The sequence below is a fragment of the Herpailurus yagouaroundi genome, unplaced genomic scaffold (genome assembly GCF_014898765.1).
Source record: "Herpailurus yagouaroundi ecotype Mexico unplaced genomic scaffold, PumYag 187, whole genome shotgun sequence".
Lineage (NCBI taxonomy): Eukaryota > Metazoa > Chordata > Mammalia > Carnivora > Felidae > Herpailurus > Herpailurus yagouaroundi.
In genome coordinates, this window is record NW_024412418.1 from 823,368 (window position 1) to 850,775 (window position 27,408).

The 27,408-nt window shown below is 53.1% G+C and overlaps 2 protein-coding genes across 3 annotated transcripts in view; one reads left to right on the top strand and one right to left on the bottom strand.

Moving 5' to 3' along the window:
- Nucleotides 1–27,402, bottom strand: LOC121043339 (pregnancy-associated glycoprotein-like). Of its 2 annotated transcripts, XM_040494994.1 has the most exons (11): nt 27,306–27,402; nt 25,569–25,756; nt 22,956–23,115; nt 6,596–6,758; nt 5,614–5,731; nt 5,409–5,527; nt 4,411–4,610; nt 2,107–2,223; nt 885–1,029; nt 695–793; nt 1–336 (listed from the first exon to the last, which is right to left on the bottom strand). In XM_040494994.1, exons 4-11 carry the CDS (start codon nt 6,731–6,733, stop codon nt 184–186), a joined length of 1,089 nt encoding a protein of 362 aa, XP_040350928.1. In that variant the 5' UTR covers nt 6,734–6,758; nt 22,956–23,115; nt 25,569–25,756; nt 27,306–27,402; the 3' UTR covers nt 1–183. The 2 variants fall into 2 exon arrangements, with proteins under 2 accessions (XP_040350928.1, XP_040350927.1); XM_040494993.1 differs by lacking the exons at nt 22,956–23,115; nt 25,569–25,756; nt 27,306–27,402 and adding an exon at nt 7,844–8,542.
- VPS37C (VPS37C subunit of ESCRT-I) overlaps nt 18,073–27,408 on the top strand; it is a 37,638-nt gene continuing 28,302 nt past the window's right edge. The window contains exon 1 of the mRNA XM_040494990.1: nt 18,073–18,091. The gene's annotated coding sequence lies outside the window, so the exon portion shown is untranslated. The remainder of the gene's footprint in view (nt 18,092–27,408) is intronic.

The following is a 27,408-nucleotide window of genomic DNA, read 5'->3' on the forward strand; positions in this document are numbered from 1 at the left end:
AGCACCATGGAAAATGAGGTCTTTTATTCTCCACTGGGAGAAGGGCTTTGCAGAGCCGAAGACACAGTTCAAGCCGGCCCCTGGGCAGGAATGCCCTGACTGCGGGGTGTGTGTGTGTGTGTGTGTGTGCACGCGCGCGGGTTTGGGGTGGGCACGGTTGCTTCCTGGAGCTGGCCCCAGTGTTTACACTGCCAGAGCCAGGCCAATCCTGTTGTTTTCTCGGTCGAAGACGGTGAAATACAACCTCAGGAAGACATCGCCCAGGATCCAGGAGTCTGAGACCAACAAGCTGTCTCCGCTCTCGTCAAAGCCGCTGTAGCAGGTGCCCTGAGGACCCTGGAGGAGACAGAAACACTCACCAGTCAGCAGCGGCGGAAGTGGGGTGCCCACGCAGGAACCAGAACTGTCTGCAGCTCTCACTGTCCGCCGGGTCTTTCCTTCTGACTCGCGCCGGCCGTTGCCTCTGCAAAGTATGCCCTCTCTCCCCTCGCCCCTACCGGCTCCTTCCGACTGAGCTCAGCCCCTGCAGGCAGCCTTCCCGGGGAGCCACGCTGGCCTTCCCTGGCCACTCAGCGGCATCTGCAGTGACGCGGCTTGGCCTCCAGGGGGGGGGGGGCTCTTCCTCCCGGCTGCTCCCCAGCCTTCGTGCAAGTCCCGGATCTGAGGACCGGCCCCGGGGTTGTGGGCTCCTCACCTCCTGGATGTAGGCACTGGCTGGCACCGGGTAGTCGATGCCGTTGATGGTGTAGACGATGTCGGGCAGGGTGTTGGCGGCATCACAGTCAACTACGTACTGTCAGAGAAAGCGAGGGAGAGGAGGTTGGCCCAGCCGACCCTTCTACGTGTGGGGAGCCCTAGGGCGACCCTGCCGCGTGACCCTTCACCTCGCCGCTGTAGGACCGGTTGGCGCCGATGATCGTCTGGATGTTGAAGACAACGTGAGATGGGCCAATCAGCAGCGAGGTTCCTGTATCGATGATGGCCTGGCAGCCACCATCACAAGCAATGACCTCCCCGTTCATGGAGATGCTGGGAGGCAGGGGGACAAAGCAGACCGGAGGATGACTCTGCGGGCTCTCTTCGCTACCCCCCTCTCCCCGGCTTCTCCCGCACACCCCCTCAGCTCAGGCTTAATGGAGACTCAAGGGAACAGTTTGTAAAACTCGTTTTCCACGTGAGTTTTCCTGGAACCGGAGGCAACTTCTCGGTGGGTCAGAAACCACCATTAAGAGTAAGAATATGCTGTCTCACCGTCTCCCCATGACCCCCTGCAAGGAAGGGAATGTACAGAAAAGGGGGGGGGGTCTCTGAGCTTCTGGCTCCAGCTCCCTGCTGACCCTGCTGACCTTCTGTGACTTCCTTCAGCTCTGCAACTGGACCAAACTCTCTTGGGCCTCAGGGCCTTTGCATACGCTGCGGCCCCTTTCTAGAACCACCCCAACTCCCTTGGGCTGATTTCTCCTCATCCTCCAGGTTCCAGCTTCAGGCAAGTCTTACGCCCACACTCGGTCAGGTCTCCTCTCTGGGTCACCTTGGCATACTTTTCCTCATTTCTGGCATGCATCAAAGGGGGTAATTCCTTACTTGTGTGACTTGTTTCCTGTACACCTGCCCTGTGAGATGGTGAGCTCTGGAAGAGCAAGTTCTATTCTCAGGGCCTCCCTCAAGAGACCAGGACTCAGCAGCTGTTCAACATGTTTGTTGAATGAACGAACGAACGAACAAATGAAGAGGAAGCGAGCGAGGGACAATGAGAGACCCGTATTTGGTGCGTGGCTCATGATGGGGCCCCCACAGTGAAAATGGAGGTTCCCCTTGGCGGACGTCTCTCTGATCCCCTTTCCGTCTCAGCCTCCCCCACAGGAGGCGGGCGCAGACCTGCAGCCGCTGCTTCTTCCCCGAGAGAGTTCAGCTCCCCACGTCGGCGGGCCTCCCTTGCCCCTCGCTTCACACTCCAAGATCCGGGCCTGGGCCCTCTTCCCTGGCCAGGACCTCGCCAGGAGGCGTGGGGCTGTGAGGACCCATGGCAGCGGGTGTCCGGGCACGTCTGCGTGCGTGTGCCCGCGTGGGCATCACTCGGGGCGGCGCTCTGAGGGCCGGGCCTACCTGTCCATGGATAACTGCCAGTACAGCCGTTTGGACACCGGCACCCAGTTGAGGTCTCCGCTGTAGTAGGAGTGGTCCACACCGCCGAACACCACCACACTGCCCTCCTCGTCCTTTCTGAGGTGGGAGGGAGAAGGAAGGGCTCATCATGAGTGGAAGATAACCGGGCCCGGGGGGGGGGGGGGGCGGGCTGCTTTTCTGAAGCTCAGCAGCACTGTCTGAGGGCTGTGTTTATCGTGGCTCACTTGTCCACACATCCTCTGCTCTCCGTCTTACAGACAGGGAGGTTGAGGCACGGAGAGGTTGAAGCCTGGCTGATGAAATGGTGAAGCCGGGTTCGAAGCCGGACAGTCCGGCTTCAGGGCTGGCTCTGACCATCCCCTGGGCCGACCCCCTTGAGCGATCGGAGCGCTCAGATAGGCGGTCGGAGGACGCGTCGGCCAGAGAGGTCTGGCCTGCCATCTTTCAGAAAATTCGAGCGCTCAGGCTCACCCGGGCTGTGGGCTACGGGCCCCGTGCTCGGTGAGGCCCCACATCTCCGCCATCCCTGTCTGGAAGTTCCCAATGCTTGTCAAACAGGGGCCCTCACGTTTTCGTTTTGCACTGTTCCTGCAAATTATGCAGCGGGGCCTGGGAGCACGCAAACAATATTAGTGAGGGAGGAAACTTCTCTGCCGACCCCTCTCCTTCCTTCCATAGCAAGTCTATGGGCACATCTTGCTGCCTCTTCCGCCAACGTATATCCTGACTCGTGCTCTGTTTCCGGCCCGGGCCCCCCCCCCCCCAGCCTCCACCTCCCCGGACCAAGCCGCCACCCTCTCTCTCCTAAAGAGGCTGCTGTATGTAGCCTCTTCCCTGGCCTCCCTGCCTCCGCTCCACGGCATCATTCTCCGGGGCACCCCCAGGGTGAGCTTCCAAAATTGTAAATTGGATCATGTCTCTTCCACCTAACCCCTGCCAGAGGCCTCTGCTCCCCATTTGAGCAAAACCCCAGGGGAGCCATGGGGCGCCTGGGGGGCTCAGTCGGTTAAACGTCCGACTTCGGCTCAGAGCATGATCTCTCGGTTGGGGGGTTCGAGCCCCACGTCGGGCTTTGTGCTGACAGCTCGGAGCCTGGGGCCTGCTTCAGAGTCTGCGTCTCCCTCTCTCTCTGCCCTTCCCCCACTTGTGCTCTGTCTCTCTTCCCCCCCCCCCCCCAAGAAAAAACCCAACCCAGGGGAGCCTTGTCCCTGCCTCTCTGTCAGACTTCCTTCCCACCTCCCTCCTCCCCCAGGGCTCCGGCCGCACCCGCTCCCTTGCTGGTGCTCGGGTGGTGCTCAGGTGCTCCTCTGCCTGGAACTTTGTCTCCCCGGCCCGGCTCTCTCCCATCTCAGAGGTCTCAGCTCAGAGAGGCCTTTGCCGTAGCCTGTCTGCAACCTTGCCCATTGCTGTCTGTTCTATCACCTTGTTTTGTTGCTGCCGCGGAACCAGTTACCATCCGGAGGTACTTTTTCCCTTTCTTTATGTACTTATTTCTTGGCTGCCTCCTTCGCCAGCCCATAGTAGGTGCTCAATCAATACATGTTGAATGAATCTTCTCCTTCGACTGGCTCTCGTACTCCTGAGGCTCAGAGGGGTTCAGCAGCTCTGGGGTTTGAAGTCAGGCCCCCCTAGAACCCACAGCCTCCACCATACTCTCTGTCCCCTACACACATCTGTGGGTCAAACTCAGCCTTGGGTGGAGAAGACACAGTCTGTCAGCAGGGTCCTTCACGAGTCTGGGCTTCTCCCCTGCCCCCACCCCCTCCCAGCCCCTCAACAGGTCAGGGGACTTCAGCTTTTCCCGCTACTGAGCCCGGAGACTGGAGACTGGAGATCTGACCTGACCACACACCATGGGGGAGAATCCTACAGGCTGAGATCGAGTCCTGCCGTCCGCGAGTACCTGCCTGGGCAACCTTGTGCAAAGCTCCTCTCTGAGCCTTGGTTTCCCCATCTGTCAGATGAGGGACTTAGACTGCGGGGGTCAGCAAAGCTCTCCCGTCAAGGGCCAGAGCGTCATTATTTGAGGCTTCGCAGGCCGCACGGTATCTATTGCGATTGCTTGGTGTTGCCGTAGCAGAGCAACGGCAGCCACGGGCAGGACGGAAACAAATGAGCCTGGTTGTGTTCCAATAAAACTTTATTTACAAAAAGCAGATGGTGGGCCACCTACGGCCCCCAGGCCATTGTGTGCTGACCCCCGGACTAGGCTCTCTCTCAAGAAACGTTAGGGTCAAGTAGTCTACCATTTTTCGACAAAGGGCCGGTCCAGCCCGGACTTACTTGCTCAAGTAGAAGGCAAAGAGCTCCTGAGAAATGAGACCCTGCTTCCATAGGTTGTCGAAGACAGGGACGGTCCCTCTGAGGCTGAGGCTGGGGTAGGCCAGGCCCAGGATGCCGTCGAAAACTGCATATTCCATGAACTTGCCGGGCTCCCTCAGGCTCAGGCCAAACGCCTGGGCCACGTCAGCGAGGCCCCCGAACTGCGGGAGAAGAGGGTGTTACCGGGGACGGATTTGGAACGTGGGGCTGGGCTGGGCGGACGTGGGCAGGGAGATACGACTAACACCGCAGAGAGAGACCGAGGCGTGGCCGTGCCCTGGGCGGACCTCAGGTGGCCGCGACACGCCGGGACAGACACACGCGTTGTCTGCGTGGCGCTGGGGATTTTAACCCACACCTGCTCCCCCGTGACGCCATGACTTTGTCACAGGTGGGGAAACCGAGACTGGAAGCGGGACCAAACTGTTCCCACTTGAGGACAAAAGGAAGCGAGAGGAGGGTGGCCGTCTTATTGGCATTGCTATGATGCGGTGACAGAAATGGCGTGCGTCCCTCGCAATTCGTTGTGGATCCTGTGTCCGCCCAAGGGGTGTGTGTGTTCAGGTGCTTTGGAGGAGGCAGTCCAGGGTTTTTATTAGATTCTCGAAGGCCTCCGAGGGGAGGGACCCATTTATCAGGCCACTCCCACTCCTGTGGCCCCTGCTTTTTTGCCTGGGAGCCCAGGAGCTGTCGGCTGCACCCAGACCCCCCCCCCATATCAGTTCCGCCCCCACCTCCCAAACACCCCCCACCTGTGTGAGCCCTGCGCTGCCTCCCAGTGGGAAAGGGACTCCCTTTCGTCTAGAGTACCTCCCTAGGGACGCAGCCCCACAGGGCAGGCGACCAGCTGCCGGGGGACTTTGGGAAAGACAGGTGCTCCCACCTGACCCCACATCTAGTCCTCTAAGCAGTCATCGCTCCCACGGCCGGCCTGCCGCAGCCTCCGGTTTCCACGTTACCCGAACGGTGTCGTAGGCCAGAAATCCTGACATCGTCCCGGAGCCGTACTGGAGGTGGATGGGCCGGCCCGAGATCCGGAAGGTGGAGGACCGCAGAGGGTTGAAGACGTTGTGATTAGCTGCAGACACAGGAGGTGAGCGTCCGTCAGTCTGCCGAGGACCGGGGACAGGGCGGTGGGGTCGCGCGACGGAAGGCTGCACTCACCGCAGGCAGGGCTAGAGCAGTAGATGGAGGGCACCCACAAGTCAGACGAGCCGGTGTCAAAGATGACCTTGAACTCCTGCGGGGGCGTTCCAATGCTGATGGTGCCAACGTAGGCCAGCTGCAGGGGCCGGGAAGGGGTGGTTACGGCAGGCCCTGGGCCTCCCTGACTCCCAGGGTGCCTGCCTCCACTGGGTGTCCCGGGTCTCCTGAAATCATCTACCTTACAGCCTCTGCTCAGGCCAGTGCCTCTGTTTGAAAAGCTCCTCAGTGTCCCCTGCAGCTCACTAAATCCTTTCCAGCCTTTCAAGGCCCAGCTTGAGTGCTTCCTCCTCCAGGCAGCCCACCTAGGCCAGCCCAGGCCACTTCCCCTAAACTCAAGAGGTATATCAACACTATGCGGCTGGCCCTTTTACTGGACCTTCATTTACTTTTTGTCTGTCTTCCAGGCTGGGCTATGCCTCCCTGGAGAAGAGACAGTAACTCTCTGTCAACAATAACAGTAACCTCACACACTGGGAGGCGCTCAATAACTTTTTTCCTGGTGTCATTCTTGGGGCTGTAGAGGCCGAACTTCTTCTGCCTGGGGTGTCGGGCTGAGTTCACAGTGGGCTTTGTCGTTTGATCCGATAGGGCTCGCCCTTCGAGTATAACTCAGTGCTTTGCTTAGTTCAGACAGAACAAAATCCTGCAAGCCAAGCACCGTGGTTCACAGGTGCCCAATGATGTATCGTTGGCACTGAAATGGATGTTTATCTGCCCCCTTGTCACTGCTGGACCCGGTCACCACGGGCCAAGTGCTGAGGTTAGGAGTGCCTTCTCCCCTGGGAATGGGGTCCCCGCTCCCCAGCGTTTCTGCCTGCAGGAACCCCAGCCCCAGCCCCCCTGCGCACACCTCCAGATGAACCCCAACGCTTGACCAGAGCCCTAGTGTGCTCTGTAGACTCATTCTCCTCCCCCCTTCCCCCCCCCCCCCCGCACTCACATCCAGGTAGTTCCTCATCGGTTCAAAATATATCCCCAGGTCCAGATTTACAGAGTCAACAAACTTGTAAGCCAGGTTGTAAGGATGGTTCTCCAGGAAATCCTTCAGCCTGTCTTTCTCCCTGAGGTTTTCTCGCATGGACTTGACCCTCGTCAGAGGGATTCTTGAAGCCAGCATTGGGAAAAAGAGACACAAATGAGAGACTGCAACGGCCTGCCCCGTGTTACCCTGCCCCTGCCAGATCTTCTGCTGCCTGTCACGCTATCGGGGGTTTTCCCAACATTTTTACGATGTCCTCTTACTATCAGGACAGGCCCCCCCCCCCCCAACATGATGGAAAGACCGAGGCGATAAACTTAGGTTTGGATACAGGTTCTGTTGTGTAATCTGGGGTAAGCCATATGGCCGTTCTGTGCCTCACTTTCCCACCTGCAAAAAGGTGGAATGACAATAATCCCCCCCACCCCCACCCCACGTAGCATGTTTGCGCGTTAAGCAAAAGGATGGCTAGGATGCACCTGACTGGTAGGAGGCCTCGACAGGGGCAGCCATCCCTGTTGCTACTGTCACCTTACTGTGTCTTTGTCAAAGAAGCTCCGGGAAGGAGGTGGAGCAGAAATCGTCGTCATCTTTTTACAGGGAGTGTGCGACTCGCCTGTGGTCACACTGCTTGTTAGAGGCAAACCTGGGCCTACAGGTAGCCCCCTTGATCTTTTTCCGGGGCTCAGCCAGAAGACAGGGGTTACAGAGGAAGTGAGGAGGTGGGGAATAAATTAGGGAAATGAAGAGGGTAGAGAAACAAGAAAGACTCAAAATGGAAAAAATACAGTGTTTTGCATTCACAGAGACGTCCAAAGAGACAGAGACGAATAACAGAGACATAGACATGTGGAAATGGAGAGAGAGCAGAGAAGAGACCCAGAAACAAATGCAGGAGAAATGCTGTTCCTAGACAGAACCATGCCTGCGGTTGCACAGGTTGTGCACTGAGCAATTCCAAGGAGCACCTTTTCACATAGCTCGGATGACTGGCACCCCTGGAGGGGTACAACCCTGCAGGCCTGCCCCAAGACACCCGGGGCCCCAAAGTGCACATGGTAAGCTACTGATCAATAAAGGGAGACTTGAACTTTAAGACAGTCTGGGAATGATTAGATTCTCTTCTCTACCCATGGATGGGCAGGAGAATAAGACGGCAAGAAAGAGCCCAGAAAGAGAGCTGATGCCACCTGCAGTCCCTGTACTTACGTGACTAAGCACTCTGAGAGGGCCACCAGCCCAAGGACCCAAAACCACTTCATGCTTTCTCCTCGGGTTCTGAGCATGCAGTGGCCGGCAAAAGTTGTTTGCTATATGTGCTCTGACCTGTCCTAGTTGTCCCCTTGAGGGCTGCTAAGTGGACCTGATAAGAAATACAAACCTCCCCGATAAGATCTTTAGCCCATCAGTGTTTGTGAAGAGGGGATTTAGAAAATTCACAGAATACATAGATTTCTGGTGTAATCTCTTCCTTGGGGCTTGGCTGGAAAAACAAAAAAACAAAAAACAAAAAGTCCAAACCACAAGATCTAACGAAGAGCGGGGACTTTTGCTGTCTTGGAGATAAAGGTGCTGCTAATAATGTGATAAAAACAAGTGCCAGGTGTTATGCTTGACTTTTCTGATTTCTGCAGTTCCCCCAAGGGTCCTGGAGGTACATGCACTGGGAGCCTCATTTGGAGAGGAGATTGCTAGGGGGTCAAATGTCACAGTGAAGACACTGAGGGACAGCACACTGCATACAAGTGACTTGAGGTGATGGGATGGCACAGACCAAGGACACTTACGATGTCTCTCTGTTCCAGAGATTAGGCTAGAGCAATAGTATGATTGCACCATTAAAAAAAAAATTTTTTTAATGTTTATTTATTTTTGAGAGAGAGATTGAGAGAGAGAGAGACAGAGCATGAGTGGGGGAGAGGCAGAGAGAGTGGGAGACACAGAATCTGAAGGAGGCTCCAGGCTCTGAGCTGTGAGCCTAGAGCCTGACTCGGGGCTTGAACTCAGGAACCACGAGATCATGACCTGAGCCGAAGTCAGACGCTCAACCGACTGAGCCACCCAGGCGCCCCTGCACCATTTTAATATTAGGAGAAATGTGATGTGTGCATCCAAAAGAGATCTTATTCATAAACAAACATTTATTGAGGGCCCACCGTGTGCTGGGGTCTGGGCTGGATGCTAGAAAGAGTCAAATAAGACACAAGTGGTCCTTGTGTTCAGGAAGCTTGCCATCTAGGGCAGGGCTCACACGCTCAAGATCCAGGAGGTGAGGGAAACGAATGGAAGGGCTGGACGGGGCATCCCCTGCCCCACCACAAGGGGGCAGCCTCTACCCCGTTCCAACCAGCAGCTGCCACTTCTGGCTGATGATGCCAGCCTGGCCAAGTTTTCAAGAGAGGTCAGAAGCCTGGATATTTATGTGAAATCCTTACTTTCAAATGTGAGCAACTATTTTCTTAAAAACAAAACGACCCGCAAACATAGTGTGAGACAAGCCTCAAGCAACTGTGGGCTGTGGGCTGCACAGGTTTTTATTTCTAGCCAAGCGGTGGGAGGAGAGCACAGACTGAAGGGGTGTTCAGTTCACGCTGGTTGAACGAATAAGAGACTGAATGCATCCTCGCCATATTAGTTGACTTTGCCTTTTCAAAAATTGATGTATTTAAATTCAAGTTAGTTAACATACCGTGTAGTATCGGTTTCAGGAGCAGAACCCAGGGATTCATCACTTCCATGCACCCAGTGCTCATCCCAACAGGGGCCCTCCTTAGTGCCCATCACCCATTTAGCCCACCCCCCACCCACCGCCCCTCCAGCAACCCTCAGTTGGTTCTCTGTCATTAAGAGTCTCTTGGGGCGCCTGGGTGGCGCAGTCGGTTAAGCGTCCGACTTCAGCCAGGTCACGATCTCACGGTCCGGGAGTTCGAGCCCCGCGTCAGGCTCTGGGCTGATGGCTCAGAGCCTGGAGCCTGTTTCCGGTTCTGTGTCTCCCTCTCTCTCTGCCCCTTCCCCGTTCATGCTCTGTCTCTCTCTGTCCCCAAAAAATAAATAAACGTCAAAAAAAAAAATTTAAAGAGTCTCTTATGGTTGGCCCCCCTCTCTGTTTTTATCTTATTTTTCCTTCCCTTCCCCTGTGTTTATCTGTTGAGTTTCTTAAATTCCACATATGGGTGAAATCATATGACATCTGTCTTTCTCTGATTTAATTCACTTAGTATAATACAGTCCGGTTCCATCCATGTTGTTGCAAATGGCAAGATTTTATTCTTTTTGATCGCTGAGTAGTATTCCATTGTATCACATCTTTTAATCCCTTCATCAGTCAACGGACACTTGGGCTCTTTCTATACCTTGGATATTGTTGATAGAGCGGCTATAAACATTGGGGTGCGTGCATCCCTCCCAATCAGCATTTTTATATCTTTTGGAATACCTAGCATTTGTAAAGAAGGACCACCAGGGTCAGATGAGCCAACAAACTTACCAGTAACCTCTGTTTGCTGAGCACCTGACTTAATTTCCCAAGAGGATTCATGCCTTGAAACATTTTGTCTGCCAAGCCAACACACAAAGGAATAATTAAGTTTTAAGTTTGTCAATCAAAGAAAGCAAAAAAAAAAAAAAGCTTCTGCTTAGCTTGAGATGAACAGGGCTGCCCAATTAAACTGGTGTTATTCCAGCCAAAGAGAAGGGAATGGACTTTTCCAGCTCCTGTAGGACTGCCAGGATGCTGGTGTTGGTTCCTCTGTGAGATCTGTCCAGGACTGACCCTTGAGTAGAACAGTGGGATGCTGGCCTGGTCCCCAGGCTTGGGTAGTAGATGGAGCGGGGGCCCCTTTTTAATTTTTAAATTTTTTTAAAATGTTTATTTAATTTTGAGAGAGAGAGGGAGACACAGAATCCAAAGCAGGCTCCAGGCTCCGAGCTGTCAGCACAGAGCCTGAAGCGGAGCTCGAACCCACGAACCGTGAGATCGTGAGATCGTGACCTGAGCCGAAGTGGGACGCTTTACCTACTGAGCCCCCCAGGCGCCCCGACACATGCCCCTTTTTAATGTAGCGATTCTACTTCTAGGACTCTCACCCAAAGATACATTGGCAAAAAGCCTTTTACAGGCTTTTTCAATCTGTTAATTCAACCGAGTAAAATTTAAAGATCTAATTGGCTATATAATTCATGGATCGGGCAGCGTCCTGTCTAAGCAAAGAGAGGGGAGCCCCTGAGGAGCTGTATGAAATGGAGACTTTTCCTACAAGTCAGGTGGGGCGAGAAAATTACCAGCAAAAGAAAAAGATTGTGTTAGGCAAGCCTGCTTTCCCTCGAGGGGAAACTAAGGGGTCTTATCATGAAGATCACCTTACCTTCCTTTAGGGGATCCAGAGGGCCCATCAGAGAATTCCTGACTGACCGGTTAAGACCACATTTCTGGGGGAGGTTGAAACTGCAGTGAGATTATGTGTTAAGCCTCCACTGGGGACTTGGCCTACGTGATGCCCTTGGGGCCCGTGATTTTGTTTTTTTAAGGAAGATGTACTCATAAGCTACATGCACTATTTGCAAAAGCAAAAAATTAGCAGCACTCCCAAAGTGACGGTCAAGGGGAGCGTGGATACGAGCTGCAAGGTGGCCGCACAATGGGGTATAATGCAGATGGAAAAAAGAAAGGGATGGGTGAAATCTCAAGTGTATATTGTTTGTTAAAAAAAAAAAAAAAGACAGGGTAGAACACAGAACAGTATTTGTAGCTTGCTGCTTTTATATATGCCTACTTTTACTAAGCATCCGTGGAAGAAGAAACTCAAAACTAACGAGCACAGTTACTAATAGGGAAAGGCAGGGTCAGAAGCGACATTTTTTCGTGTTCTCTTGTGTGGCTTTGCAACCATGTACATGTTCCACAGAATCCCTCACCCGAAAAGACGTCCCCCCGCATGGAGGATAAACTGTGGCAAATGAACACAACGGTCCTCAAGTTGGTGACAGCTTGAATTGGAAGTCTCAGTTGGTACCAATTAATTATTTTTCTTTCTCTAACTAAATATGTACAGTGGACCTGTGAATAATGTGGGGTTTAGGGGCGCTGACCCCCTCTCCCCAGGCTGTCGAAAACCCACATATAACTTCTGACTCCCCTAAAACTTCACTACGAATAGCCTACTGTTGACCAGAAGCCTCACTGGGAACATAAACAGCCGATTCACACATGTTTTGTAGGTTATACGTATTATATCCTGTATTCTTAGGATACAGTAAGCTCCAGGAAAGAATGTGTTACTAAGAAGATCGTAAGGGAGAGAAAATACACTTGCAGTCCTCCACTGTATGTATTGGAAAGACTCCAGTGGAGTTTAAGTGGACCCGTGTGGTTCAAACCCGTGTTGTTCAAGGATCAGCTGTATTTCCCGGCTCTGGCAGGTGAAAAGCCTGGGAGCAGTGATAACCTGATAGTGGAGACTGTCCTGGGGCCCAGCCTGTGGCCTCCAGATACCATTTACTACTTATTAGAGGATCAGGGATTCTTGAAGAGATGGCCGATTCCAGGGCTGGGCCAAGAAATGCACAGGGTGAGCCTAGGATTGTCTCAAAGGTCCAGAAGGTTGGGAGCCTCCAAAGATCACCGAAACCCTGTCCAACGGTTCAGGAATCAATAGGAAGAGGCTTCCGCTGGCCAAAAGTGGGATGCTTTATGCAGCGCCTCAACTTGATCAAAACAAATCAAATATACAAAAAGTCATGAGTTCCGTAGGACCTTATACGGCATCTAATTTGTCACCACGGGGCATTGCTAGGGCACCGACTCGTTAGTCTGATCATTGATGGAGAAAGGGAAATAATCATCGATATCTACGCTATTTTTGTCTGAGTGAAGTATATTTCAGGTAACTACAAATAATTGGCAAAGGCAAGTTCTTCTTTACTGAAGCATCCTAGAAATTAAATTCAGAAGGAATGGTAGAGTGAAGAAATCGCTGCTTTGCAGCCCCTAATAAAACAATGGATCTGGGGGAAGCATACAAAGGGGAGACACTATTATTTATTCGAAGTCTTAAGAGACAACAACCAAATGCAATGCATGTGTACGTCCTTTCTATTCTGGTCCCGAATTCAAATCGGTAAACCGTTGAAAGGCATTGTGAGAGGGGCGCCTGGGTGGCTCAGTCGGTCAAGCGTTCAACTCTTGATTTTGACTCAGGTCGTGATCTCACGGTTTGTGAGTTCAAGTCCCACATCGGGCTCTGTGCTGACAACACGGAGCCTGCTTGGGATGCTCTCTCTCCCTCGCTCTCCGCCCCTCCCTCACTCAGGCTTGTGGTCTCTCTCTCAAAATGAATAAGCTTTAAAAAAATTGTTGAAAAAAGGCATTTTGAGAGTACGAGGGAAATTCGAGCATGGACTGGACATTAGACGATATGAAAGTTATTGGTACTTTGGTTTGGGATAAAACAGCATTGTGGTTATATATATTTAAAAAATCTTGGGGTGCCTGGGTGGCTCAGTCCGTTAAGCGTCCGACTTTGGCTCAGGTCGTGATCTCGTGGTCTGTGAGTTCGAGCCCCGCGTCGGGCTCTGAGCTGACAGCTCAGAGCCTGGAGCCTGTTTCAGATTCTGTGTCTCCCTCTCTCTGACCCTCCCCCATTCATGCTCTGTCTCTCTCTGTCTCAAAAATAAATAAACGTTAAAAAAAATTTAAAAAAAATCCTTACCTCTTAGAGATGTACAATAGTCTTAAAGTGAAATGGTAATCTGTGCCTTAAAATACACCAGCAAAAATGAATGAATAACCAAACATTTTAAAACGAGGGTCTAGATAAAACAAAGATGTGTGTAATTGCCATGGGCTGAATTGTGACCCCCTCCCTGTCCCTCAAATTCCCATGTTGGAGCCTAATGCCCAACATGATGGTATTTGGAGGGGGGCTGGTGGGGAGGGAGGGAGGTTTATTTTTTTAATTTTTTTTCAAACAGTTTTTTTAAAGGTTACTTTTATTTGAGAGAGAGATAGAGAGCAAGCAGGGGAGGGACAGAGAGAGGGGGACAGAATCCCAAGCAGGGTCCGCTCAGTCAGCTAAGCATCTGACTCTTGATTTGGGCTCAGGTCATGCTCTCACGGTTTGTGAGTTGGAGCCCTGTGGCGGGCTCTGTGCTGACCGTCTGGAGCCCGCTGGGGACTCTCTCTCTCTCTCTCTGTCCCTCTCTCTCCTGCTCCCTGGCTCACGCTGTCTCTCTCCAAATAAATGAATTAATTAAAAAAAAAAATTAAAAAACAACCAACCCCCCCACACAACCCTCACATTTTGAGGTTTCTGCCTTTAGTGTTACCCCGATGGACCCAAGAAGAGCAGACTTGAGCCGGCCCCCTCTGACTGGGTCACTGCGAGCTGCTTCTCCTTTAGCTCTTCCCCTGGGAACTGCCCCCCCCCACCCCCACCCCCACCCTGGGGCTGCCTGACCATCCAGCTGGAGATTCTGAGGAGCCACGACAAGGCCCGGATGTGGATGAGCGCATTTTTAGAAAAAACCAACCGGGCATCCCCCTCCCTGGACTCATCTTCAGTGCGGTCTGCAAGGTGAGGGACAGGCCTGGGTAGGGCGGGAGCCAAGGAGTGAGGCCGAGGGTGCGGGGGTGTGGAGCTTTGGAAGAGGAGGGAGGGCAGCTTGGGCAAGGCCCGGGAGGGACCGGGGTGTGGAAGAAGCCCCGGGCAAGGAATGGTACCTGCCCCTGGTCCAGCCCCAGCGGGTCTCCCCGTAAACATGCGGGAGGTGGCATCCTATCTGCCAGAATTCTGGCACCTCATGTGGAGGTGACATAGAGCCATCCTCGCTGCTGGTGAGCCACGGGAAGGAGGCACAGCCCCAGCCAGCGGCCCCTCGATTGCTCCCTCGCTGGCGGCATCATCTCGAGCCGGACTGCAAAAGGGCAGGCCACGCAAAGCATTTAAAATATTATCTGATGGAGCTCTCCTTCCTGGCAGGTCTTGTACCCAGAGTCCTTTTATCGGTATTTATTCCTTTAGGAGAGATGATTCATCAGCCTAAGCTGGGGTTTCTGTTGAAGAAGCCACAACCTTCCCCGTCGGTAACATCTGTGTTTTAACCACCTGATCTCAGCCCACAGATTCCAAGCGGCAGGATGTTCGGCCGGGCAGGGCCCAAAGGTCCTCCGGCTCAGGGGTGGCAGTTACAGCATGGCACCTGGTCTGCCCCTGCCCACCTGGAGTCCAGGGCAGACCCCGCCGGGCAGTCCTGGGCAACACGCAGCCCTCAGCCACTTGTCACGCTAACCGGCCCTGGCGTGCGGTCTGGACCGTCTGCTGTCCTTGAAAAAGTCCCATCCCTTCATCCTCGAGATGAAGCAACTGGGGCCTGGGGAGTGGGACTCACCAAAGAAAAGCTAGCGAAGCGCTGGGACTCCAGACGTCTGGTCCTCAGGCTGGGAGGGCGCGGAGCGGGGACAGCTCAGAGAACGCTCAATGGCATCCACTGCCGTCGCCTCCGTGGGCGACTCTCGGAGGTCCTCGGCTGCGGCTGCCGGGGCCGAAGTCCTTCCCCTTTCTTCTCAAGTCTGGCCTGCTTCCGTCACCAGACCTGCCTCTGGGGGCAGCAGGAGGACGACGTTGGGAGCTGGCTCTCCCAGGTGCCGGGCACAGCGGGCACGGCCCCAGCTGGAGTGGCACCAGACGGCAGTCACACAGACAGCGTCTGACTCAGGCCGAGCCCCACGGCTCCCCTTCCTCGTTCATGCAATCCCGGGACTGCCTGGCACTGGCCTGAATTTAGAGCACTGAGCCTCCTCTGCTCGGCCTTTGGCAACTTAGAGCCGATGTCTTATTCGTTCTTTAGGGAACGCCTAGCCAAGTCAGGAGGCTCAGACAAGCCTGCATTCAAGGGGCTTGTCTATGCTCAAGAAAGACTTTGGGGGCGCCTGGGTGGCTCAGTCGGTTGAGCGTCCGACTTCGGCTCAGGTCATGATCTCACGGTTCGTGGGTTCGAGCCCTGCATCGGGATCTGTGCTGATGGCTTGGAGTGCAGAGCCTGCTTCAGATTCTGGGTCTCCCTCCATCTCTGCCCCTCCCCTGCTCATGCTCTGTCTCTCTCTCTCTCTGTCGTGCTCTGTCTCTCTCTCTCTCTGTCTCAAAAATAAATAAACATTAAAAAAAAAAAAAAAAAGAAAGAAAGACCTTGGAGCTTTGAAGGCCCTGATGGGGGATGAAACCACTCGCACTCTCTGGGGACTTTGCTGTGTGGATCCGGATGGAAGAAAAGGGCAGACCCATAAGGACAGGCTGGGCATTACCTGGATCTCAACTGCTTGCGGGTTGAGTTCCAGCGCCCGGGCCTCAGGGTCAGGAGCTGATGCCGATGCCCCACGGCCATCTTTGGAGAAGGAATGGAGGGACCAGATCGGCCGAGGGCACAGCCACCTCGGGCGGCCCCGCGATCACACAGGGGAAGATCAGACCAGAGCGTTTTCTTTCCTCTTGGCCCTATCGGTGTGCTGGAGGTTCCGCCCAGGAGGACAAGCAAACCGAGAGAGTCAGAGTCGCTGGTGGTAGCAGTGACATCCGCTGTGCCCCTGGAGATAACCAGCTTATCCACACGGCCCGAGGCCTGCAGCAAACTTCGCACTATCTCCCTGATCGTCCTGCCTCAGGATGCACGCAGCCTCGAAGGTGCTGGGGAGGAGGGTGACCGCTCATTGCTGGTAACTTGCAAGTGAGGTAGGTGATGAGGTCACGCTGGGCGACCTGTGGCCGAGGTGTCCCCTGTAGTGTGGAAGGAAGACAGGAGCTAGAAAAGCAGCCATTTATTGAATTTGGTTACCTTGGGACTTTGCGATCGCGGTTCCGTTGTTTGGAATGTTCTTCTCCCAGGCCTTTGCATGGCTGTCTCCTTCTCCACGTTCAGCCACCACCTCAACCGTCCCTTCCTCGGCGAGACTTTCCCTGGCCGCTCCGGTTTCCCAGGCACAGAGCCTGACTCATTCAAGGGGCCCCAGAGACACCGGATACGTTTTGCCACGTGCTTTTCATGGATGCCCTGTGAGGCCGAAATTGTCCCCAGTTTACAAATGAGGAAACTGAGGCTCAGAAGAGTCAGGTACTCCCTTCAGGAGATATGGCTGGTGAGTAGGAGAGCCAAGATTTGAACCCAGATCCACCGGACTGCAAGTTCCATCTAGGACCTAAAGAGATCCTTATCACCAGAGATGGGACATTCAGCTCCAAGAAGACTATATATAAACAACCCTTGTTCATTTCTTCCTAATTTACTGCCCCGGCTCAAATTCCGTTTAGGATTCCTAACTGAAGCTCCCCAGGTTAAGTTTTTTTTGTCCTGTTCATTCCTCACAGATTTATGGCCTCTTTGTCTAAAAGGTGTGAAAACTTGCCTTGAGATTTCTTTGGATCTCAATTTCATTATTGGGTTTCTGCGTGCTTGTAATAAAACTTTTGGTTTTTTTCTCCTGTTAATCTGCCTCATGTCAATTGAGTTCTTAGCCGGGCTCGAAGACCTTGAGGGTGGAGGAGAGTTTTTTCTTCCCTTCAGTGGCCTTGGGTGGAAAGTGAGGAAGGCTTCCTGGTGGGGGAACTGCATGGAGGGTGAATGGATGAGAAGATGGGCATAGGGAGCAGAGAACATCAAAGAAGGCATCACCAGCCTCCCAGTGAGCTCAAGGGATTGTCAGTCACCTGGCGAGGTGGAATTGCGAGGGTCATAGGCCTGAGTGACACATGCTATCAGTCAGAATAGACAGCAACAGGGGCGCCTGGGTGGCTCAGTTGGTTACGAGTCTAACTTTGGGTCAGGTCACGATCTCAGAGTCCGTGAGTTCGAGCCCCGTGTCGGGCTCTGTGCAGACAGCTTGGAGCCTGGAACCTGCTTTGGATTCTGTGTCTCCCTCTCTCTCTGCCCCTCCCCCGCTCACCCTCTGTCTCGCTCTCAAAAATAAATAAACGTTGAAAGCATTTGTTTTAAATATTAAAAAAAAAAAAAAAAAGAATGGACAGCAACAAGCAACGGCCACCTGAAAAATCATGTGTCTTTCTCGCTCTTCCTGTCTGTCCATTACAGGCCCTGTGACTGGAGATGTCACCCCTCTGGGACGCAGATGGTTGGAGACTTCGCCATCTGCAGTGCCACTGGTTGTCATGGTGAGGACAGGTGTCGGCTCGCACGGTGGCCGTCACAACGTTTGCCGGGAGTGACGTGCGCCACACCGCTCAAATTTCATTGGTCTGAACAAGTCACGTGGCCGCCCTGAATTTAAGGGACCACGGTGGAAGTGTAATCCAGCATGCATGTAGAATGAAGATTCGAAAAATCTGGAGGACAGCCCTAATAACACACGGGCTGACATGGGAAAGAGCAAAGACCAGGTCATGGGTGGGCCTTGAATGCCGTGTTCAGGAGCGTGGAAGTTTTATCCTGTGTACAATGGGCAGCGCTGAGTAGGTGAGTTGATGTTGTTAGGCCGTGGAAAGCAAAGGAGTAAAAAGGAACGGGAGGCTGGAACACGAAGAGGCTGCAAGAGAGGAAGGAGGGGGGGCTGTGGAAACGGGTGGGGGCGGGCGTGTGGACAGGTCCCTGGGGAGGGGCGTAGTGGGGGGTGATGGGAAAGAGGGAGAGGCCACAGACATCCTGGGGGGCTGTTTACCCTGGAGATTCCAGACTCCCGTGAGGCGGAAGGACCAACCTCAAATCTAAAAGGTTTTCTCAGAACCAAGCGACTAGGCCTCCTCTGTGGCGAATTTTCACAGCAGAACGGGACAAAGTTTAAACTGTGGGGAAGGCAGATTTCGCTTGAGTTTTAGAACCACTTCTGTTCTCAACTTCTCGTTGTCGCTTAAGCTATTTGCCAAGCACTTTGCACGGAAAGGAGCGGGCGTAATATTTGGAAATGTGAATTTCCTTCCTGTTCTCGCGGGGGTAGGACAGGAGCTCTGCCCCGAAAGAACTCCCACCGCAGCCAAGTGTTTGGAAGTTAAATGAGAGCACCCAGCGGTGTGGGGGGCAGGGCGGACAGAGGAGCGAGTCCCAGGATGGAAAGGAGGAGGCAGTCATCTCTGGGGGACACGGGGGTGTCCCCCTGGGGGGCTGGTTCTCCTCCCGCTCAGCTCTGCGGGAAGGGGGCAGAATTTCTGATCGAAGGTAGGGGGGTGCCGAGGTCTGATTGCTGCGCATGTGGCCTTGAGAGGAGCTGGCGGGACCCCGTGGGACTGGCCCTCGTCCGGGGCGGGGGGGGGGGGGGTGCCCTGTGTGACCTGCCCAGAGACAGAGGGCGAGCTGTGTTTCTGGACCCCACCCCCACTTTTTCCTGACACCACACGGGTGTGCGGATCTCACTGGATTCCATGGAGGGGGAGGAAGTGTGGCCTGGAAGGGAGAGAAGACCGAACTTGAGAAATCGAAGGATGTGTGAGACAGTTTTACAAAATGAGGGGGAGCAGAGCACGGCGCCTGAGAACGCAATGCTGGAGCCAGAGGGACTCGGCTCACATGCGAGCGTGGCCTCGACGAGCTGTGTGACCTCGGACAAGTTATTTCCTCTTCCTGTGCGTCACGTTCACCATCCTTCATCACCAGCGTGATGGGTTCATCACCAATCCTAACAGAGCCACATGCATGAATATGCGTAGGTGCTTAGACCGTTGCCAGGTGCTGTGTATTACATAAAGTCGGTTATGTTCTTTGGATGCAGATCCATGCCGGTTACACTGCCATATGTGGGGAGCCTGTCTGGGACTCGGGGGTTAAGAAGGAGCTGTCTCTTAGTGGAACGTCATGACTGAGGGGCCATCTGGTTCCATCCCTGGCTTTGCAGGGGCAGGAATCAAGGCCCAGAGAACAGAAAGGCCTTGGCCCAGGTCAGCCCAGACTGAAGTCACTGAGTGACAAAATGAATTGGAACTCAGGTGTTGTGAGGCCCACGCCTGAGGCCGGACTCAGACTCTCCCTAGCCGTGTGATGTTGGCTCTGGGACGGCCTGCCTGGGAGGATTAGGCTGCTCTGTGGGCCTCCGGGCCCAAGGCTGCCTGACCCCCTCTCTGGTGGGGTCTGCCTGGGGTCTGCTGCCTGGAGAAAAGGCTGTCCTTTTTTTTTTTTTTTAAGTTTATGTATTCATTGTGAGAGGGGGTGGGCAGAGAGAGAGGGAGAGAGGGAGGGAGAGAGAGAATCCCAAGCAGGCTCCACACTGTCAGTGTGGAGCCCGATGTGAGGCCTGAGCTCCTGAACCGTGAGATCACGACCTGGGCCCAAATCAAGAGCCAGATGCTTAACCGACTGAGCCACCCAGGTGCCCCAAGAGGCTGCCCTTTTATTCTGTCACCAGCCGGTCCCGGTCCCGGGGCCCGGGGAGCCGTGTTTGACCTCCTGGGGCCTCATCGTGGCCCATCGGGTGGCCAGGGAGGATGGAAGTATGAGCAGCTGTGACGGGACCCGAGGCTCACAGTTCTTGGGGGTCCCCAGCTGGAGACAGAGCCCAGCCTGTCTCACTGAGCACTTCCTCAGTGGCCATTCCCTTTCCCTGCTTCCTGCTCTTAAAATACTGGCGTGTGTGTGTGTGGGTGTGTAAGGAACAGAGTGTATAAATGAGTGAGTACGTCAGTGTGTATGAATGTGCGTATGGGGGAAGGTGGGGATTTAAATGCTGAGGTGATACACACTCCAGCTGACGGCTCCTCCCTGGTTCCCCAGAATGGCTCGCTCTAGAGTCTAGAAGGGGCTCTTTCCCTCGGTGGGATTCTTTTTTTATTCTTTTTAATTTTTTTCCTATTTATTTTGTTTATGTATTTATTTTTGAGAGAGAGAGAGAGAGAGAGTGTGCGAGTGAGTGCACAAGCAGGGGAGGGGCAGAGGGGGAGGGGAGACACAGAATCCCAAGCAGGCTCCAGGCTCCGAGATGTCAGCGCAGAGCCCGATGGGGGGCTCCGACCCACAAACTGTGAGATCACGACCTGAGCCGAAGTCAGATGCTCAACTGAGCCACCCAGGCACCCCTGGGTTGGGCATTTTCTTTTTTTTTTTCTTTAATTAAAAAAAAAATTTTTTTTTAATGTTTATTTATTATTGAGAGACAGAGAGAGACAGACCATGAGCATGGGAGGGGCAGAGAGAGGAGGAGACACAGAATCTGAAGCAGGCTCCAGGCTCTGAGCTGTCAGCACAGAGCCCGACGTGGGGCTCGAACTCACAAACTGCGAGATCATGACCTGACCCGAAGTCGGACGCTCAACCGACTGAGCCACCCAGCCGCCCCTGGGTTGGGCATTTTCGAGGTGAGACTTAACCTTTCAGAGTTCCCCGTGGGAACAGGCTTGTCCCTTCCCTGTCCTGCCTTCCCCTGGTCCTTCACTGGTTTCTCTGAGAGCAACTTTGAAAGAAATTCCTTATACATGACACCTCATCTTTGGGGCTACTTCTGGGGAGGCTGACCTAAGAAGACCTAAGACGATCTTCTTCAAGCAACCCACCAGGACCTTGACTTATTTAAGTTTCCCTCCTATGTGTTCCTAGAGCGCCCTGAAGTTTTCTCTGCCATGCGGCTTTGCCCTTTCTTGAATTTCTGATATCCCTGCTAGACCACATGTTCTGGAGGACAGGGATCTCACATGTTCATAAGTCCATGGAAAGAGATATGGTTTCTATTCTTCACACTCTGTTGTCCAAGTAAGGCTAACGCAGGGGTTGGGTACTAGGTTACAGGCTCAACTTCCATAACCCAGGCCTACCTAACCAAGGCTTAAATAAAATACAATTTCATTTCTCTCCGGTGCAGTGCTCCAGGTGGCTCCCCAGTGACGGGGACTCAAATTCTTTCTTGCTGCTGTGCCACCTTCAACACGTGATATTTACCTCTTGGTCTAATGTGGCTGCTCCAGCGCCTGTCATTACATCTGCATCCTGGCTAGCAGGAAGTAGACAAGGGGAAGCAGGACATGCCCTGTTCCTTAAAGGACACAGCCAGAAGTTGTAAATATTATTTCCACTCATATCTCACTGGCGAAATGAAGTCACAGGAGTCCTTTTAGGTGAAAGACAGGTTAGGAAATGTATGTCCTCTTTAGTCTTTTCGCCTAGGTGGCCCTAGACTCGGGGTTTGATCATTAAAGGAAGAAGGAGACAACATCCCTGTTAAGCCCTCCTGTTTCAGTGCAGATAAGCTGTTACACTGTGAAGACATACAACCCCCAGATCTCAGCGGGTCAGCACAACTAAGATTTATTGCGCACTCAGATGTGACACGGGTTAGCAGGGGACCCTGCTCATCACGGTCATGCCCTCTTGATGCAAGGGAAGGGGATGCGTGGCAAACAGGACACTGCTTCGCGAAGGCTTCTACCTGGAAGTGACATATTGTGCACACCGCGGTGGCCAAAGAAAATTCCATCGTCATGGCAAACCTGGGGTGGGGGCTGGAGGGGGGGCGGTAATGTGACCTGGCTAGAATATTTATGACGAGCAATCATGGTCACCACCCTTCATTCACGTGCCTATACTTTACTCTTTTTTAGCTCTCCCCACCCTGCCCCTCAGCCTCTTTTGGCCAGTAGATACAGATTTGGATGAGATCGTATGAGAGGATATACGCTAGGCTGTTAATAAGTCAGGAAACCAAGGGCGAAAAAAATGAAAAGAAAAAAAAATTCCCAAACCTTTAAGAAGGCATGTTTCTTTTTTTTTTTTTTAATTTTTTTTTTCAACATTTATTTTTATTTTTGGGACAGAGAGAGACAGAGCATGAACGGGGGAGGGGCAGAGAGAGAGGGAGACACAGAATCGGAAACAGGTTCCAGGCTCTGAGCCATCAGCCCAGAGCCCCACGCGGGGGCTCGAACTCACGGACCGCAAGATCGTGACCTGGCTGAAGTCGGGCGCTTAACTGACTGCGCCACCCAGGCGCCCCTAAGAAGGCATGTTTCTAATCACAATTTTGCATTGGCACAAGGGTGCATCAGTATATATATATTCGTATATATATGGTTTCTGCATAAATGTAACAAGATCATAAAGAAACTTGTAAAATGTAAATTCATTTACCAAACCCCACAGAATACTAATGAAGGTGTACTGTATTAATGATAACCGGATCAGGTTTAAGTTTGGGTACACGTGGCAAGAAACCTAAAATAGCCGTAACAAGATAAAACTTGATTTTTTTCCCCCTCCCACTCAAACCAGTCTGGAGGTAGGCCATCCAGAGTTTGAATGGTTTCCATTTCCTAGGACACCTCATGGTCCAACACAGCTAGAAGAATTCTAGCCATCATATATGAAATCAAGGCAGCAGTTAAGAAGGTGGGAAGGCAAAAGGACTCACCTCCCAGCTGACTCCGCTCCTTTAAAGCAGGCTTCCAAGAAATTCCTCGCAATCCTTCTGCTTATTACACAAAGTCACCATCATAACTGGCAGCAAGGGCGGTTGGGAAATGCAGGGGTTTTTGTTGGTTGGTTTGTCCTTTTAGCTACTGGACACATTGCTGTACAATAAAATATACTCTATTTTATTTTAGACACTTTTTTTTAAATTTTTTTTTTCAACGTTTATCTATTTTTGGGACAGAGAGAGACAGAGCATGAACGGGGGAGGGACAGAGAGAGAGGGAGACACAGAATCGGAGACAGGCTCCAGGCTCTGAGCCATCAGCCCAGAGCCTGACGCGGGGCTCGAACTCACGGACCACGAGATCGTGACCTGGCTGAAGTCGGACGCCCAACCGACTGCGCCACCCAGGCGCCCCTAGACACTTTTTTTTTTAAGTGTACTTACTTATTTTGAGAGAGAGAGAGAGAGAGAGAGAGAGTAGTAAGGGGAGAGAGAGAGAACCCCAAGCAGGCTCCATGCTGTCAGCACGGAGCCTGATGCGGGGCTCGAACTCACAAACCGCGAGATCATGACCTGAGCCAAAACCAAGAGTCGGTTGGACCCTTTACCGAGTGGGCCGTCCAGGCACCCCTACTCTATTTTTTTTTTTAATTTTTTTTTCAACGTTTATTTATTTTTGGGACAGAGAGAGACAGAGCATGAACGGGGGAGGGGCAGAGAGAGAGGGAGACACAGAATCGGAAACAGGCTCCAGGCTCCGAGCCATCAGCCCAGAGCCTGACGCGGGGCTCGAACTCACGGACCGCGAGATTGTGACCTGGCTGAAGCCGGACGCTCAACCGACTGCGCCACCCAGGCGCCCCAACCCCTACTCTATTTTTAAAGGAAAGCGAGAGGCAGGGTAACGCTGTAGGCAGCTACCAGCCCCTGCCTTGGAGACACGACTCCTTTCTGGGGGGTACAGCCGGATCTGCTGAGCACCGAGTGGACGCCAGGAGGAAGGAGCCCGAGTGAGAAACCAGCCAAACCAATCTGACTTGCAAGTCCAGGAAAAAAAAAAAAAAGGACGGAGTCTTCACCGAAGATCTCCTGAAGCCCGAATTGGGGATTATGCGTGCCAGGCGGCAAAGCTTCCTTCAAAAATTGCTTTTCCAACCGGGTCCCGAATCCTCGCCCCCACAATACCTCAGCCTCTCAAACACCTTCTTCGTCCGACCTCAAACTCGGACCTACCTGTCCCGCTTTCCTCACTTCTGCTTACATCACTTCTCCATCCAGTCAACCAGCATAATGAGATCCAAGTGGAGGAGCCCAACCAACCCACCCACCCTTGGTAGAAGGGGGTAGAGAGGAAACACAGGGAATATCTGGACTTGAATATTTTTTTGTGCTGGATGAAGATCATCTGAAGGACGGAGATATCTTGGGGAAGAGAGATCTCCTGGTCCTCTCAAATTCCCACCAAAAATGTAACTTCCCCGAGGCTGGAGATGGTGTCTGTTCACCATTGTCTCTGTAGTGCTAATTCTTTTTAATGTTTGTTTGTTTGTTTGTTTGTTTGTTTGTTTCTTTCTTTCTTTTAATATGAAATTTATTGTCAGATTGGTTTCCATACAACACCCAGTGCTCATCCCAAAATATATTTATTTTTGAGAGAGAGAGAGAGAGAGAGTAGGGGAGGGGTAGAGAGAGAGGGAGACACGGAATTCAAAGCAGACTCTGGGCTCCGAGCTGTCAGCACAGGGTCCAACGTGGGGCTCGAACTTGCAAACCGTGAGATCGTGACCTGAGCTGAAGTCGGACGCTTAACCGACTGAGCCACCCAGACCCCCCTGTGTCTTCAGTTCTTAGCAGTGAATGTATGTGGAATGACAGAATGGGAGAAGCATACGGAGCGGTCTTCTCTTGCTCTCGCGCACTCTCTCTCTCTCTCTCTCTCCCTCTCTTTTGCATGTATCAGGCTCACTCTGAAATATGAATGAAATTGGATGTAACTGAGGCACGGTATAAGGGACGTATGTGCCAGCGATAGGACACCAGGACCGAACGGGGTGGGCTTGAGCCTGGGGAAGCCGAAAAGAGCCAGAAGTGGAAAACAGGAGGAAACGAGGTAGGAAGAGCACCCTCTTCCAGGGCCACCTGCCTCAGAGGACTCGCCACGTTTTCCTCCCTCCCTCCCTTTCTCCCTCCCTCCTTGGCTCTAATTCTCTATCTTTGCTAATTCAGCACCCAAACCTGGATGACTTGGCAATGACCTACTTGATGGGGAAAGTATAGAGCAGTTTGTCATTTCCCCTGGATAGAATCATTGTGTCTGTCACATTCACAGGTTATTACTGTCATTGCTTCAGGAGTTTCTAGCATTCGCAGAAGATGGTGTATAAAATAGTTCCTGCCCATCCTTACAGAAATTACTCTCCGGAGGGAGCGAACGGTCCATTACAGAAAAATGTAGCAAATGCTGAGTAAGGAAAGGGTGTGGGGTGTTTGAAGAACGTACAAGCGGGCACTTACCCAGCCTTGGGGGTACAAGAGGGGCTTTCCAGAAGTGGAGTCTAAAACCTGAAGGGCACGAGTGACAGCAAACCCGAAACGAGAGTGGCTTACCCAGGGTGGTCTATTTCCCTCTCCTGTGGAAGTCCAGACGTGAGTATCCAGCAGGGTCTCGACGCTCCAGGGCATCAGGGCTCAGGGTCCTTCTGCTTTGTTGTGCCTCCAAGTAAGGCCTCCATTCCCCGGTCACCTCACAGCTCAAGATGGCTACTCTAGCTCCAGGCATCACGTCTGGATTTCACCTGCCAACACAGTACCAGTGGGTGAAAGGCTTGCTAAACATAAACTCAAGCTAATCCATCCTAGTGTTTTCTAATTTTTTACCACCAAAGTAACACATGCACAAGATTAAAAACTATATAGCACAAAAGGCTTATGACACAAAGCTAAGGTCATCTGCCTCGGTCCTCCCAACCCCTCGGAAAACAGCGTCACCCCAGCTGTCTGACGGCGCTGTAAAGGGGAGCCACTCTGACATTGTGCTCACAGTGAGATGTTTGCAAAAACCAACCGTGGTATCCCTCACGCAAGTCAGTAGCTGAGACTGTCTTCCTCACCGTCCCTTCTGCCCTCTAGAGGTGATCACTGCGTGGTCACCTGGCCCAAGGGTCCTTAATCCATCTGCTACCTGGCAGCCCACGAGGTGGCAAGTAAGAGGAAGGAGGCTCTGCCCAATAGGGACAATGGCGATTACCATAGCCAATCAGATCCATTCTCTCTATAATTTGAAATCGAAGTTTTGAGACTCTCTGCTGAAAGGAATTTTGATATCCCAAAAGAAAGAACAGAGTCAAGTAAGGATGGGACCTTGAATACTGCTGTGCCTGGTGCTATCGAGCTCCTGGACTTTATAGTTATGTGACCCAATAATTCCCATTTTGCAGATGGTGGCCTAGAGTTGGATTTCTACCACTAGCAACGATGGTCTTAATTCCACACCTAATATGGTGGCCAATTTTGGGTGGTACGGTTTCCTTGGTCTAAGAAGCTCTCCTCCTGGGATCCCTTTTTTTACAAAGCTGCAATCATGGACCCCGCTGAGAAGCCAAACAGGAAATGGGGTTCACCCCCAGGTCTGGTCGTTTAGTACACGGTGCCCAGGGAAGAGAGCACCAGCTAGCATCGGGGGCTTTTCTTCCCAGGTCATCGGTCCCGGGATTCTGGGCAAGTGAGGATGTATAAGGACGTCTGTCACGCGCTACGCACACAGAATGGGCTACAAGTGCAATCTCGGGCCTTGGGAAACAGGTTACTTGGGAAACTACTCAAGAGTTGTTTTGAAAAACCCGCCAGTCAGTTCCAGACTGACAGGCACTGCTCTCTGCCAGGGACACAGGTCTGTGGTCACTCCCGGCCTGGAGCTGACTGATGTCACGGCCGTGGGCGTGTGGTTGGCTTGGGGGCCCCTTAGTCCGAGCTCAGACCACCTAAGTCGTTCCCTAGGTGCTGGGATTCCACTCCTTTCTTCTCGGGCCCCTTTCGGCCGCTTAGAGCAGCCTGCCCAAGGCCAAGCCCAAGCCCGGTAAAACAGAAGAGCCTTGGTCTTGGCCACCAGAGGAACCGCGGGAAACCCGCGCAGGCGCACTCGCCCTGGGCGGCCGGGTCTCCGCCCAATGGGCGGTCCCCTTCCAGGGGCGGGGCGGAGGCCTGCGGGGGGCGGGGCCGGGCGTCCGCCGCTCGCGGGAGGGGTCTCGCGAGGACGCCCGTGGGTGTGGCCCGGGGTGGCTGAGCGTGTGTGTGTATGTGTGTGTGTGTGTGTGTGCTGGGGAGGGGGGCGGGGTGGGGCGCTACCGTGGTGACTCGGGCCCGCGGGTCTCCCAGCGTGGTGCGGGACAGCGGCGTGGACCCCGCTCCCAGCCCCGGACGTTGGAAGGGTGTCACATCCGGCGGGAGG

Coding starts and splice junctions, on each gene's coding strand:
- LOC121043339 (XM_040494993.1), bottom strand. CDS start 7,920: ATGCTCAGAACCCGAGGAGAAAGCATGAAGTGGTTTTGGGTCCTTGGG. Junction 5,528..5,613: donor CTGCTCTAGCCCTGCCTGCG/GTGAGTGCAGCC, acceptor CTGTGTCTGCAG/CTAATCACAACGTCTTCAAC. Junction 1,030..2,106: donor TGGCAGTTATCCATGGACAG/GTAGGCCCGGCC, acceptor CCTGCCTCCCAG/CATCTCCATGAACGGGGAGG.